Below are 12,245 nucleotides of genomic sequence, written 5' to 3'. Positions count from 1 at the left end.
ATTTTCATTTTCATTCAAATATATTCAGTAAGCCTATAAAGCTGCTTATTATTTTCACATTCACTTATTTCGTTTCACCTTTCTTAGTTTTGTTAAACAAGTAAAGCTTTTAATCCCGGTTAAATTGCCCTCTGATCCAAAGGCAGCCAAATCAGAAATACCGCATGTTTTATTGAACATGTAACTCAACTTGCGTTACATTTTCTATTTAAAGTGAACAAAAGGTTAATACAGGAAGGGTAAAAAACAAAACGTATTTATTTCTTTTTCGAACACGTTTTATTGCTGATTTCTGAAATCGCGCTCAAAAATTATGGCCAAAAAAATCGCTTGTAGAGCTTTTTGAGTTCTACATACAACATGATTGAAGGCAAATTTCCAAGAAACTCGTCATTAAATGCTGCTATCTTCTTAATATTGGCATTACTTCCTGTGGTAGGTAAGTTCACAGTACTCGTCGTAGAAAGCACACAGAATGTATACTCATATGACAATCCGTCCACTCGGAACGATGCAGAATCACTTAAAAATAGTATTAATTATTTATTTTTTTCTTAAATCAGAACCAATATCGTTATTTAGTTATTGGTACAATGCCGGTATAAATATAGGTTTCCACGACCTTGGGGGTCCAGAAATTAGAAAGAAAGCGCATAGGACGGAAGGGAAAGAAGAAAAAATAGATGTATAGTTGAACTTTTGTTTGCAATTGCAAATTAAAAAAAAAAAAAAAAGAATTTCGAATGATCGATTGTCAAAAATCACCGAGCCCCGCCCAATTCATAGACATCATCTCCGTTAATACACTGAACGTTCGCGTAACTTTCGGCAACGTCTCTATAAATTTGCTATAAAATACAAGGCTGTGATCTTCTTTTTTTAGATTCAGCATTTTGTTTAACTAATCATCCTCCCACTGTGCTGTACGTACAGACGGGACAAACTGCCAGGTTCGTGTGGGACTACACCGTTGACAACAGGGACATGGAGTTTAGTCTGTTTTCACCAGAATGGGGCTTTTATGGTTCTAATAACAGAAGAGAAATTATTGGTAGGGAAGATGGTCTGAATGGATGGAAGTGGTTCGTCAATACCAAAACATGTCCCCCTAGGTTATTAAATCCTACACGAGTCGGTAAAGAGTCCACTGCTACACTGGTTATCTCTAATGTCACCGCTGCTGATAGTGGGATATATGAATGCATGATTGTGTTGACCACAGCAGCCTATCCGATTTCAAGTAAAGCAAGGTTAATGGTCACAGATAACTGACAACAGTCTAATTAGCCCCTCCCCCTCCCCCTTGTGATTGACGTCCACCAAAACCTTCTTCGTCGAGACAGAAACAATCGCTAGAGGGCGCGTGTGATTGAAAATTGCTATAATACATTTGGGTGAAAATACGTATTGCATAATATAAATTTTTAAGTAAATAATCGTAAATAATTCATGGATGGAACAAATTCTTTTGGCTCAAGAGTGTACTCAAGCAGTTCAAAATTAATCATCGCAAAACCAAAAATATATTGTTTCTTGTTAGCATTATTAGTTGCATCTCCTTCCCTCACAGTTTCATTACTTAATGATTTGTCTACTGGCATACAGTTCGTCCACATTTCAATCCCCAACCACCATTATCAAAAAATATAACAGAAGGCCAAAAGCTGAGTGTGCCTTGCACTGCTGTTGGTCCACCAACTCCTAACATCACGTGGGTACAGATAATAGGTCACGTAATCAAGAGTACCGGAACCGGAAGTGCTACACTGTGGATACCGAGTATTACAAGAGATCAGAATGGGACGTATGAGTGTCAGGCCAGGAACAACCCTAATGAGAAACCGTTCACTGCACAGACTGTAGTGACTGTGCATTGTAAGTATCAACATTATTTTGTTGTATCTATTTTGTTCTTTATATTTCTCCTCCTCCACTCTTTACTCCCACTCCTCCTGGACTTCCTCTACATCTAAATTTTATTTGTCAGCAAAGACTTTAGAAAGTTATCGAGCTAACTAACTTCTTATTGTTATTTTTCCCTTACTTTGAAAACCATATGTACTCTATTAATCAAATCCTAAGACTTAGGAATGCGGCTAGGAACAATAATATTATGAAAAATAACCTCCACCTGTTGAACATTCATTACAGTATGGATGTAACACTTATGCTTCTTTCTTATTCAGTAGCCTTCCTCACTGTCAAAAGTCTCTTAGCGACTCAAACATCCAAGATTAAAGCGAGGACAGAGAAAGTTTCATTGTCCACCTTGCCGTTGACGTTTTCACTAGAACGCCAGTTGCTGCTTTTTCACGTCCTAGCGCGGTTGGCAACCGCAAGGGCAATTACGGATACAAGCACGGAAAATCGTTTTGAAAACGAGCTATGGTCATCATCTGGTATCGCCGTCCTCGTTTCTTTCGCTGATCCTAAGTTACCCTTAGTAATATAAATGATATGTACAATCTGCCCCTGTTTTTTATGATTGCTTAAAACACTCATTAATAATTCATAAGCTTATGGTCAAATTGGATCCACCATAATGATCATAATGATCTTTGACTAACGTGCCTGTCTTTGCCTTGGCACGCAATATCCAACGTGTGAGAGCTTCTATTGAATCTGGTTGCGCATGCCCGTGACGTCAAATCTCTATCGAAGTATAAAAATCCATGTTCGTGACGTGTATGGTGGCTCCAGTTGAACCAAAATCTTATAAATTGTTCATCAGTGTTTTAAGCAGTTCAAAAAACTCGTAGATCGTGTTTTATCAGGCATAAAATACCTGATAAAACACTCCTACTCGTTTTTTAAACACTACATAGCGTGATAGTTTGTTTAGGCGGCCTCTTCTTGTTCAATAGTAAGTAAACCTTATATTTTATACATCGCAGCTCCTCCAAACATCACTACAGCTTTAACTGCTAAAATAGTTGTACAAGGTGATGTGATTGTAATCAGCTGTACAGCAGATGGTTATCCACCACCATCCATATCATGGACGAAGGTTGATGGTGTCATCAAAGCTGGTCACACAGTAGCTGGGGGAGCACTTAGAATACCTGATGCTATCGAAACAGATGCTGGCAGCTACATATGTACAGCAAAGAACACCTATGACAGCATGGAGCACACTGACAATGCAACCGCCACTGTCGTAGTTAAATGTAAGTAAATATATGATGTATACGTAAGGTTTCCTCAATGACTACTCGCTGAATGCATAAGGCAGGATTTTTTTTTTTTTCCTTAATTCAAATTATCCCTCACTTTTTGAGTAAAAAAGGAAACCCACCATTCATTGTATTATCGCAAAAAAATAAAGTAACCACATTTTAAAGTCAATAGATTTTTAATAATAGTATAATTGTAATATTTTATTTAATCAGACCACCCATCTATCATGCCTGACAATTTAAAAGACCGGACAGTGAATGAGAGCGACTCCCTAAGTATAAAGTGCGATGCAGATGGATACCCACCACCAACCATTAAATGGAAGACACCTACAGGATCTGTCTACACTGGGAATGTCTACAACATCCCGTCAGTCAGCAGATCACATGCAGGGACATACACGTGTACAGCTAGTAATGGGATAGGAAGAGAAGCATTGGCCAGAATACAAGTTACTGTGCAGTGTAAGAATTATACAAAAAAATTGATAGATAGTGCCTAATTTCACTAAACTATGCAGATTGATTTAAAACAAAAAGAATCGAAGGTAGCCAAACAAGGCATTTCTTAGAAAATAAAATGTTTTTTTGATCATAGACAAACCCGTTATCGATGGTTCTCAGGCTCCTTCAAAATTCAAATCATGGAATGGTAACAGTATTCATCTCAGATGTTTAGCAACTGGTTTACCTGCACCACGGATATCATGGTACAAACCAACAAATCAGCAGGTCACTACAGGTATCAACCTTGTACCCGGGGGTAGTGAGGTGACAATGCTGACAACTGCTGACCAAGGAGATTACGGACAGTACAAGTGTCGAGCAACAAACATCCTGGGAAGTGATGAACACGTCATCAATGTTACTCAGCTGTGTAAGTTTAAAGTTCCTTATGCATCTAAATTGGTATTTTTACCAATATCAGCAATTCTCGGATTGAAGTAGCAAAACTTCATCTAAATATCTTCAACTAAATAAATATTTCCTTTTTTTGGTATTAAGATGTTGCTAATAGAGATTTATTGCTCTCCAAGTTTCCCCAGGTGCTGTTACATTAACGATAACCAAGATTGAAGCATCATCATCAAATGTGAGATGGACCGAACCTGCTGATGATGGTGGAAGTCCTGTCACTGCTTACCTACTGGAAACTGATTTACATAGCTTTGTAAGGACAATTGACACATATGCAGTACTAACAGGCTTAAAGAAGGACAGTCAGTATAGGGTTACAGTATATGCTAAGAATGGTATTGGTTATGGAGTGTCATCAACCAAGATTATCACTACCAAGAAAACAGGTAAATAAAATATATATCTTGAGACCTGACTAATTACATTGAGTGACCTAAAGTAAAGACATAAACATCCTTCATAACAAGACAAGCTATTCAAATGAATTAAAAGCTTATTTTTTGCAGAATTCATAGCTCATTATTGTATAAATGCTGATCATCTTGCATGCATTGGTCTGGATTTAGGCAGGCCAGAAATTCCAGAACTCTTGACAGCGCTGCTCATAGAGGGGGGATCAACTATGCAAGTTCTTCTAAGGTGGACAAAACCCGATGACAATGGGGGAAAGATATCCCATTATAATATCTACACAAAAGAACGAAAAGAACAATCTGACTGGACCAAATATGAAGATGTCATTGACCCTGTTCGACTGGAATACATCGTGACAAAGACCATTGAGTATGGAAAGACATACAAGTTTACAGTTACTGCATGGAATAGATATGGAGAAAGCATCAGGGATGAACGTAATGTTAAGACTGTAAATACTACAACAGATAAGACGGTATATAACAGTGGTATGTACATATGGCTTTGGTATTTAGTACCAGATCGATATTCGGGTGAGATTAAGTTATTGGCGGGTTAAAGAAATCTCAGTCGAGGTGATAATTGAGGTTATTTCAGCCGTTACTATGGTGTCCTAAATGTCCCTGATGGTGATAAGAATTGAATCAAAGTAAATATGAGTGCCTGAATGACATAATTTCGGAATTGATGGCGAAAACCTGTAGTCATTCGCTTTTATATGGATAATCAACAATCCGCGATCCGCGTGCATTTAATTAGTTTTCATCAATATTCAATACCCTAAATACGCTATAAATAATTATGGCGACGCGACATTACAAACAAATCAATTTTATGACATGTTATGACAAAATGCATTTGTGCTTATGAGAATATCTTAAATGAAAATATGCATATATATGTCTTTATTTTCAAAAGCACGGGCGATACATGAAATGCCGCAAAATCTTTTAAAAAATAAATGTTCTTCTCTTTTAATCTCATTTAAAGAATTGTTTTGTTTCTTAGGTAAATCCTTTAATAGCTGTAGGGAAGGAGATTCGAGATATTGTAAGTACGGGCAATAATAGCAATAACTGAAAACCAAACAACCGTGTATTTAAATTATTTATTTGTACTTATTTTTCATTCATTTTTCTCACAACAGTCACAATTGTACTTGGAGTCATTATCACAATTATCGTTCTCTCTCTTGGTTGCAATTCATTTCAATTTATTTGGTCAAGAAGGAAAGAGAAATTAAATTGTAAGTGCGCGTTAATTAAATTTCAAGTGCGCGTTAGTGTTGAAACAAATAATGTTCTTTACAATTTAAGCTAAAAATTACTTAATTAATCAATTAACTTTGTTTATGAAGAATTACACTTGATAGAAATTAAGCTAATAAGCTCGTGGTCCTCTTTCAACGTCTCTAATTAATTAGGGGCGGGACCACCATTAACGTAGTCATCATCCGAGCCAGGTTAAGCTCTAACCATTTGGAGATGTAATTACAAAGGCATCACCTCAGACCTAAGACCCTGAGTTATGTTAAGTCCCTGGGTTTGAAACCATAAGCTATTAATCTTAGTTTTTTGTTGTTGTTTTTTTTTTGTTATTTTTTTGTTTTGTTTTGTTTTGTTTTTTTCATTCTCATTTGGCGTTTTTGCTTCATTTCGTCTTCTTCTTTTTCTTCCTCTCTATTTTCTCACTCGCTATATGTTTTTGGTTATTAACATTACATTTTGCTGTCATTTCAGGTAGAACTAGAAAACAAAACCAACCCAACCAGAGGTAAACGACACTTAGTTGCATGCAAATAAATATAACTCTCCTTGTAAAATATATTGTATTATTGTTCCTTCATTGGTGTATTTTCAGAACAACTACCAACAAAGCTGCCAAAGAGGAGATCTACGATGTGAGTGATGATAATTCTATATTGTTATCAACTGCGTGCATTGTTTCTCAAAATTGTAAAACCTTTTCTTTTTCTACCTTTATATAAGAACGAACTTGAGATGGACGAGAATGTGGTATCCGCTGTTACAACATCACTTGCACAGCCGCCTGCCAACACTGGACCAGAATATGAAACCATACCACTGCCAAATGAGATTGCAAGACCTCATAAAGTCTTTGCACCCAATCATCCCCAACATTATGAGGACCTAAATTTCCTAAATACATCTGAACAAGGTGTCCAAGGACCACTGTATGAACCCCTTTGCGAAAGAATCAAGGAATCTATAACCCATTCTAATGACCAAGAGATCCATCCGTATCAACCCCTTTCTCTTGGGAACGAAACATCTTATTATCACTCCTTGCACACTAATAAAATGGAGACTGTCATATAATAAACTAGACAGAGAAACGATTTGCTCAAAGGCCGCCCATATATTTTTTGCCCAGCAAACCTATCCTATCCAAAGTATATTCCAAAACACTACAAATAAAATGAAGTTAAGGTATTTTAAAAATAAGTATTAATTGCCAATTCATTGCTTACACGTCAACGTAATTTAGTGTGATTGTCGAAGAACAGGAATTCACACCTTTAATAATACAATCAATTTAACTTTATTTGTTGCCCCCATTATTTCGATGCATAATGTATCAGTTCAATGGGCGAACCTGCGTGTACTTTATTCCTATGAATAAACCGGCGTGTAAATATTTTTTTATGGATAACTCGGTATTTCATAGTAGGAAAGTCTTAGTACCCATCATTTCACTGGATAACTTGGTATTCCACTGGGCAATTCGAAGTGCGCATCATTTCTTTGGATAAACCTGCGTGCGCATTATTGTTATCGATAACTTAGCATTTCTAATGGCAGGTCTGCATGTGCATGATTTTTATGGATAATTCCGCATACTGGGCAACTATGGGTATGCATTATTTTTTTATGGACAGCTCGGTGCGCGCATCATGTTAATTGATGACTTGGTATGCGCATGATTTCTATTTATGACCCAATATCTATCTATCTATCGATGGATACCCTGATATTTCTATGGGCAACTCTGTGTGCACATGATTTTTAAAGACAACCCAGTATGCACGTCCTTCACATGGATGACTTATATATCGCCTCATTTATATGGGTATTTTTTCATCATTCGTGAAGATCCGGCCCGGTATTTTTACGGAATACCCGATGAGTATGTGCAATATTCCTATGGATTACTCGGTGTTCACAACATTCACATTGATAGCCTGGTGTGCACATTATTTCCGATCTATGAGTAACCCGGTATTTTGGTGGGCAAGCCGATGTACGAACCCTTCCCATAAACGACAATTTGCGCACATTTATAGTGACCTTATGCGCAACCGAATATTAGTGAATAAACTGATTATTTCCTTAAATATTTTAATATCCATATTTCAATATCATATTTGTTTGCCACAAAGCCACAAATTTTCAAAGCAAGCGAAAGGTTTTTAGCCTACGTACTAGTAATGTTTGCGTTACCAGTAGCTAATCTGCATAAAGTGATAAGACAAAAAGGTCAATCACGCATAGCCAATGATCGACATATAAATACGTTCTCGCTCTGAAGCAACATAACTTGCTATTTGTAACATATTGCTGTTTTTTATTTTTATTACGTTTATCTTGAATTTTGTCCAAATGCAAAGTATTTTAATTACTAGACTGCCCATTCTTTGTGTTCTGTTTTCGTTTCCTCTGGTGGGTAAGTTAATCATGCTACCAATTTTTACATGAGTATAGCTGGTTCTTAATATTACTCTAATTTTGTAATTAAAATAACGAACGTACATTCACGTTTCCCTTTTTAAAGTCAAATTCCGTTAAAAACAACCCACATATAACAGAGGCATATAATTAACTGACTTACTAAATGCATGTAACCATCTAATGATCGAGCTAGAAGTAAAGTTTAAATTGAAATAGCGTCACGGTATAGCGGAAGTTTATGCATGAGGAGCTCAGCAAACAAGTCATTTTTTCGTCTTTCCCTATTTGATTCGCCTCTTCCATTTCTTATCCTTTTTGGGGTCGTGTATTTTCTTTTATATTTGAATCTGAAGATAAATTTCGGCTAGCAAGTACTTCACTTACGAAAAATATATATATATCGCGCAAGCTTTACTTTCAGAAAAGAAATAATTGACAAACACACACAAAATGCAAATGTCAATCCCAATATGATTCTTAATCTTTTTCGTCTTTTTTAGAAAGTGGCATAAGAAGCCCAAGCCCTATGATACGAAATGTTGGTCAAGATGCTTTCTTCATGTGGAACTCAACCAATGGACATCGCATGTTTGAAGCGAGTTGGGGACTGTTATACGATGGACTTGTTAAACCACAGTTCATCTACGTAGACAGATCAAATAATGTTGTGCTTAGCACGGATTTGGACAGAAATGCTTTACGTTACAAAGGAAGAGTTCATTGGTTTGGTGATATCAATTCAGGACACGTTTGGTTCAAACTAACGAATGTTACTCTCAACGATACCAATCAGTATGTTGCAGGGATTGTGGAAGAAGGGAAACCAAACACCATATATTCGGCACAATTAACTACCGCAGGTATGGATTGCTTCTATAACTCTTATTGCATGTCGGGGGATTATAATGAATAAATAGTTAAATAAGTTGCTTCTGAAAAAAAACAAAAACCAAAACAAACAAACAATTAAACCATTTTACAAAAATCAGCTGGTTGAGCATTAATCTAATTGTCAGTTAAATCATCCATTGAGCAGCAGTAAGGGGGACTCGCGAAAGGGGTACCGGGAACGACCAGGATTTCCCGACCCAAGTGGTTGCCGTCCGCAGCGGGAATTACCCGTAGGCAGGTATTTTGGTAGCGCGACGATTTCCTTACTGCTGCTGTGTTGGGTACCGCGAATGGTGGTTAAAATGTTCCTTAGTTATAGATGGCCACCATCGACGACATTCGAAACGAAACTGTGCGCAAGCTCGGGAATCGGGTGATGGATAACTCAGATGCCGACTTTGTCTTCGCGACATTTATGGAGGGAAAGACAGACGAAACTATGAATTACAAAATGGCTGAAAAGATAATCGACACAATGCCGGCCGGCGACTACCGTTTGGAGTTGACGTTCGTAAAGTATTTGGACGGCGAATGGGTGATAGAAAAGGGCCGTAATCCAATACGGGCGTCTGGTAAGCAGAACCTGTTCGTTTTAAACAAGGACACGCGACCGGGAACATTGGAGGGAATAGACATGTTGTTCTACGAGGTCGCTTACCCGGTTACCGTGGTTATCTACGGTGCGTATGAAATCAAGAAGCCGGACGTCAAGAAGTTGCAGCCAATGTGACATCCGGGCAACTGTGTTGGGAAGTCGGTAAGAGAGTTCTTCGAGGATTCCTCTAGGGGTGGTAAGCTTACGCCGAAGAGAAGAGAAGCCATCAGGAAATGGGAAGATTCCGCGCGTAGGGCCGGAGGCTCCATAGAGAACATCAAGAAGTTAGAAACCGCGTTAGAAAGGCGCATACATGTAAAAGACATCACCGACGGTTTCATTTACGAAGGGACGAAGAATTATGGAGGCCGGGGAGCGCCTATTGTTATCTACCAGCACAATGCACATGCGTGGCGAGAGCTGCGGTTCCCAAGAAAGAAAGAAACGCGTGTTTAGAAGACCTCGCCGCTTGCAGAACTAATGCACGAGAATTCTATTTGGTTAATGGATGCGGAGGGAAGTCAATTTATAACGCAAGACGGTACTCTTTACCGGCCCGAAGTGGAACAGCTGCGCATTCGAAGCGCCTGTGAGACTTTAGGAGAAGACTTCTCAGACGAAGTGCTCAGCTCCCGTAGCTTGGACTTCTTAGCCGCAAAGAAGAGAAACGGCTGGAAACCCACGCCGGAGGAGTTCAAAGATATAGCTAAAGCTAGCGTGGAGCACGGTCACGGTGGTCTGTGGAACATGGAATACGACGAAGACGAATACGTGTCGCTGGATATGAAACACTGTTACCCCGCAAGCTTCAAAGGCCTGGGAGATTGTAAGGAATATTACGACCGCTACGGACATCCAGATTCACAGTTCTTTCGTGTTGCGTTGGATGGTCACTACGACGCGCCGGCAACGGGGTTTGTACGGTTGACCACCTGGAAATTAGCAGCGGGTCTGCACCCCATAATCTATGCGTGGTATGGGAAGCACCTGCAGGAGAAAGAATGGATACCGGTGCCCCTATTGAAGTTCTTTGAAGAGCGCAAGCTTTTAAAATACACAGCGCATGAAGCCATACTCTGCCATAGCGCCTTCACGCAATGGTTACCGGAGCATAACCCCACAGCGCGCGTGGTCATAGGTAAATTCACGCAGGGCGCAAAAGAAGGTGAAAAACATATGCAGCGGCGCCTGATAACGGACGAAGGCGAGCTAAGCTTCCTCATCAAGCGCGCGCATGACAAAGGAACGATGGTGTCTGTAGAGAAATGGGACTACCTTGTCGACGATAATCTACACGAATGGGATGCGCTGTGTTATTACCAGGACCATCGGCAACAATATTATCATCTGCGTGCCAGCATGCTTGCCTACGCGCATATCAATCTTCTCACAATGTTCCTGCGGTTTGACAAAGAAGACATCCCACGCGTGGCTACGGATTCTTTGTACGTTAAGCCGAGCGTGTTAGAAAAGATGCAGGAATTCTAAACCGACGACGAACTTGCAGAAAGTGGACAATGGCGCGTTAAAGACGAAGAGATAAAGTCTTGGAGAGCACGCGTGGAGTATCGCGGAGAACATCTCTGCGGTGCCGTAGAACCCACCGCGGAGCCTCTACCTTCCGTCGCCGACCCCATTTCTTACCAACGCTTTTCCTACCTCTATGGTGCCGGCGGCAGCGGTAAAACTACGCGTGTTTTGGAACTCTTTCCTACGATAAAGGTGCTAACTCCGACGCATCGTTTGGAAAGAGAACTCTGCGAAATGGGCAACGACGCGCAGACCTACCACAGCTTCTTTCGCTGGAATGGTCAAAAGTGGGTACCAGAAGCCATCCACGACATGCCTCCGGTGATACTTTGGGATGAGATTTGCACCGTTCCTTTAGAAATCCTGCAGGAGTTCGTAGAATTCATCCGTGGAAAGTGTCAAGTAATATTCGCCGGAGATCCCTGCCAGCCTCCTCCCATTTGCGGAGAGATGCCCCACGAATGGCTAAAGGGGTTCGTAGACCATGCGGAGGAAATTAACGCCGACTACCGCAGTAAGGATCAAATAAGAAACCTGAAAGCGGAATTAAGGGGGCTCAGTGATGCCGAGCAATGCAAGACACTGCGCAAACGCGTACGAGCGAAGTCCTACGAGGACTTCCTATACGCCTGGCACCCTAAGGATCTGGTGCTAAGTAGTAAGCGCGCGGCACAATCTCGCATACAGAAAGACTTACTCAAAATACACCAAGAGCGCTTTCCTACGCATCCCGTGCCCGTTTGTTATAAACCCCACGACACCCGCATGCAAAAAAGAGACGTCTGGGTACCTGGTACCGACATCCAACTGCGGAACGCAGTAACGCACGATAAAGCCTGGGTACCCATAGAAAAGGTGGAAAAAATTACCTCCCACCCAGATTGGCGTTTGGGTTATTGTATGACAGTCCACAGCGCGCAGGGGCTTACCATAAAAGAAACGCTGTGGATCATAGACCAGCGGCTGTGTTGGAGCAACCTTATCTACACCGCCGTAAGCCGCGTGGAGTACGCCAAGCAGTTAAAAAGAGCC

At 40.0% G+C, this 12,245-nt stretch overlaps 3 protein-coding genes across 3 annotated transcripts in view; all 3 read left to right on the top strand.

Moving 5' to 3' along the window:
- The window catches only part of LOC148913801 (immunoglobulin superfamily member 10-like), a gene marked incomplete in the record, with an annotated part of 199,017 nt that extends 192,044 nt beyond the window's left edge, over positions 1–6,973 (top strand). Inside the window, 7 exon segments of the mRNA XM_089025795.1 lie at positions 4,283–4,480; positions 4,601–5,041; positions 5,517–5,558; positions 5,656–5,754; positions 6,248–6,281; positions 6,369–6,408; positions 6,497–6,973. Coding sequence (XP_088881921.1) covers positions 4,283–4,480; positions 4,601–5,041; positions 5,517–5,558; positions 5,656–5,754; positions 6,248–6,281; positions 6,369–6,408; positions 6,497–6,847 — 1,205 coding nt within the window.
- LOC148913802 (uncharacterized) lies at positions 54–3,118 on the top strand. Its single transcript, XM_089025921.1, has 2 exons — positions 54–439; positions 884–3,118. Exons 1-2 carry the CDS (start codon positions 361–363, stop codon positions 1,270–1,272), a joined length of 468 nt encoding a protein of 155 aa, XP_088882047.1. The 5' UTR covers positions 54–360; the 3' UTR covers positions 1,273–3,118.
- Positions 6,974–7,223: 250 nt separating the features above from the next.
- LOC148913800 (uncharacterized) lies at positions 7,224–9,126 on the top strand. Its single transcript, XM_089025920.1, has 2 exons — positions 7,224–8,192; positions 8,698–9,126. Exons 1-2 carry the CDS (start codon positions 8,129–8,131, stop codon positions 9,108–9,110), a joined length of 477 nt encoding a protein of 158 aa, XP_088882046.1. The 5' UTR covers positions 7,224–8,128; the 3' UTR covers positions 9,111–9,126.
- Positions 9,127–12,245: the final 3,119 nt, after the last annotated feature.

The sequence above is a fragment of the Actinia tenebrosa genome, unplaced genomic scaffold (assembly GCF_029948245.1).
Source record: "Actinia tenebrosa isolate PJP-AT-01 unplaced genomic scaffold, QUT_ActTen_1.0 PGA_scaffold0__85_contigs__length_37466705, whole genome shotgun sequence".
Classification (NCBI taxonomy): Eukaryota; Metazoa; Cnidaria; class Anthozoa; order Actiniaria; family Actiniidae; genus Actinia; species Actinia tenebrosa.
This window is presented reverse-complemented; position numbering and strand designations above follow the sequence as displayed.

Coding starts and splice junctions, on each gene's coding strand:
- LOC148913802 (XM_089025921.1), top strand. CDS start 361: ATGATTGAAGGCAAATTTCCAAGAAACTCGTCATTAAATGCTGCTATC. Junction 440..883: donor GGCATTACTTCCTGTGGTAG/GTAAGTTCACAG, acceptor TTCTTTTTTTAG/ATTCAGCATTTTGTTTAACT.
- LOC148913800 (XM_089025920.1), top strand. CDS start 8,129: ATGCAAAGTATTTTAATTACTAGACTGCCCATTCTTTGTGTTCTGTTT. Junction 8,193..8,697: donor GTTTTCGTTTCCTCTGGTGG/GTAAGTTAATCA, acceptor CGTCTTTTTTAG/AAAGTGGCATAAGAAGCCCA.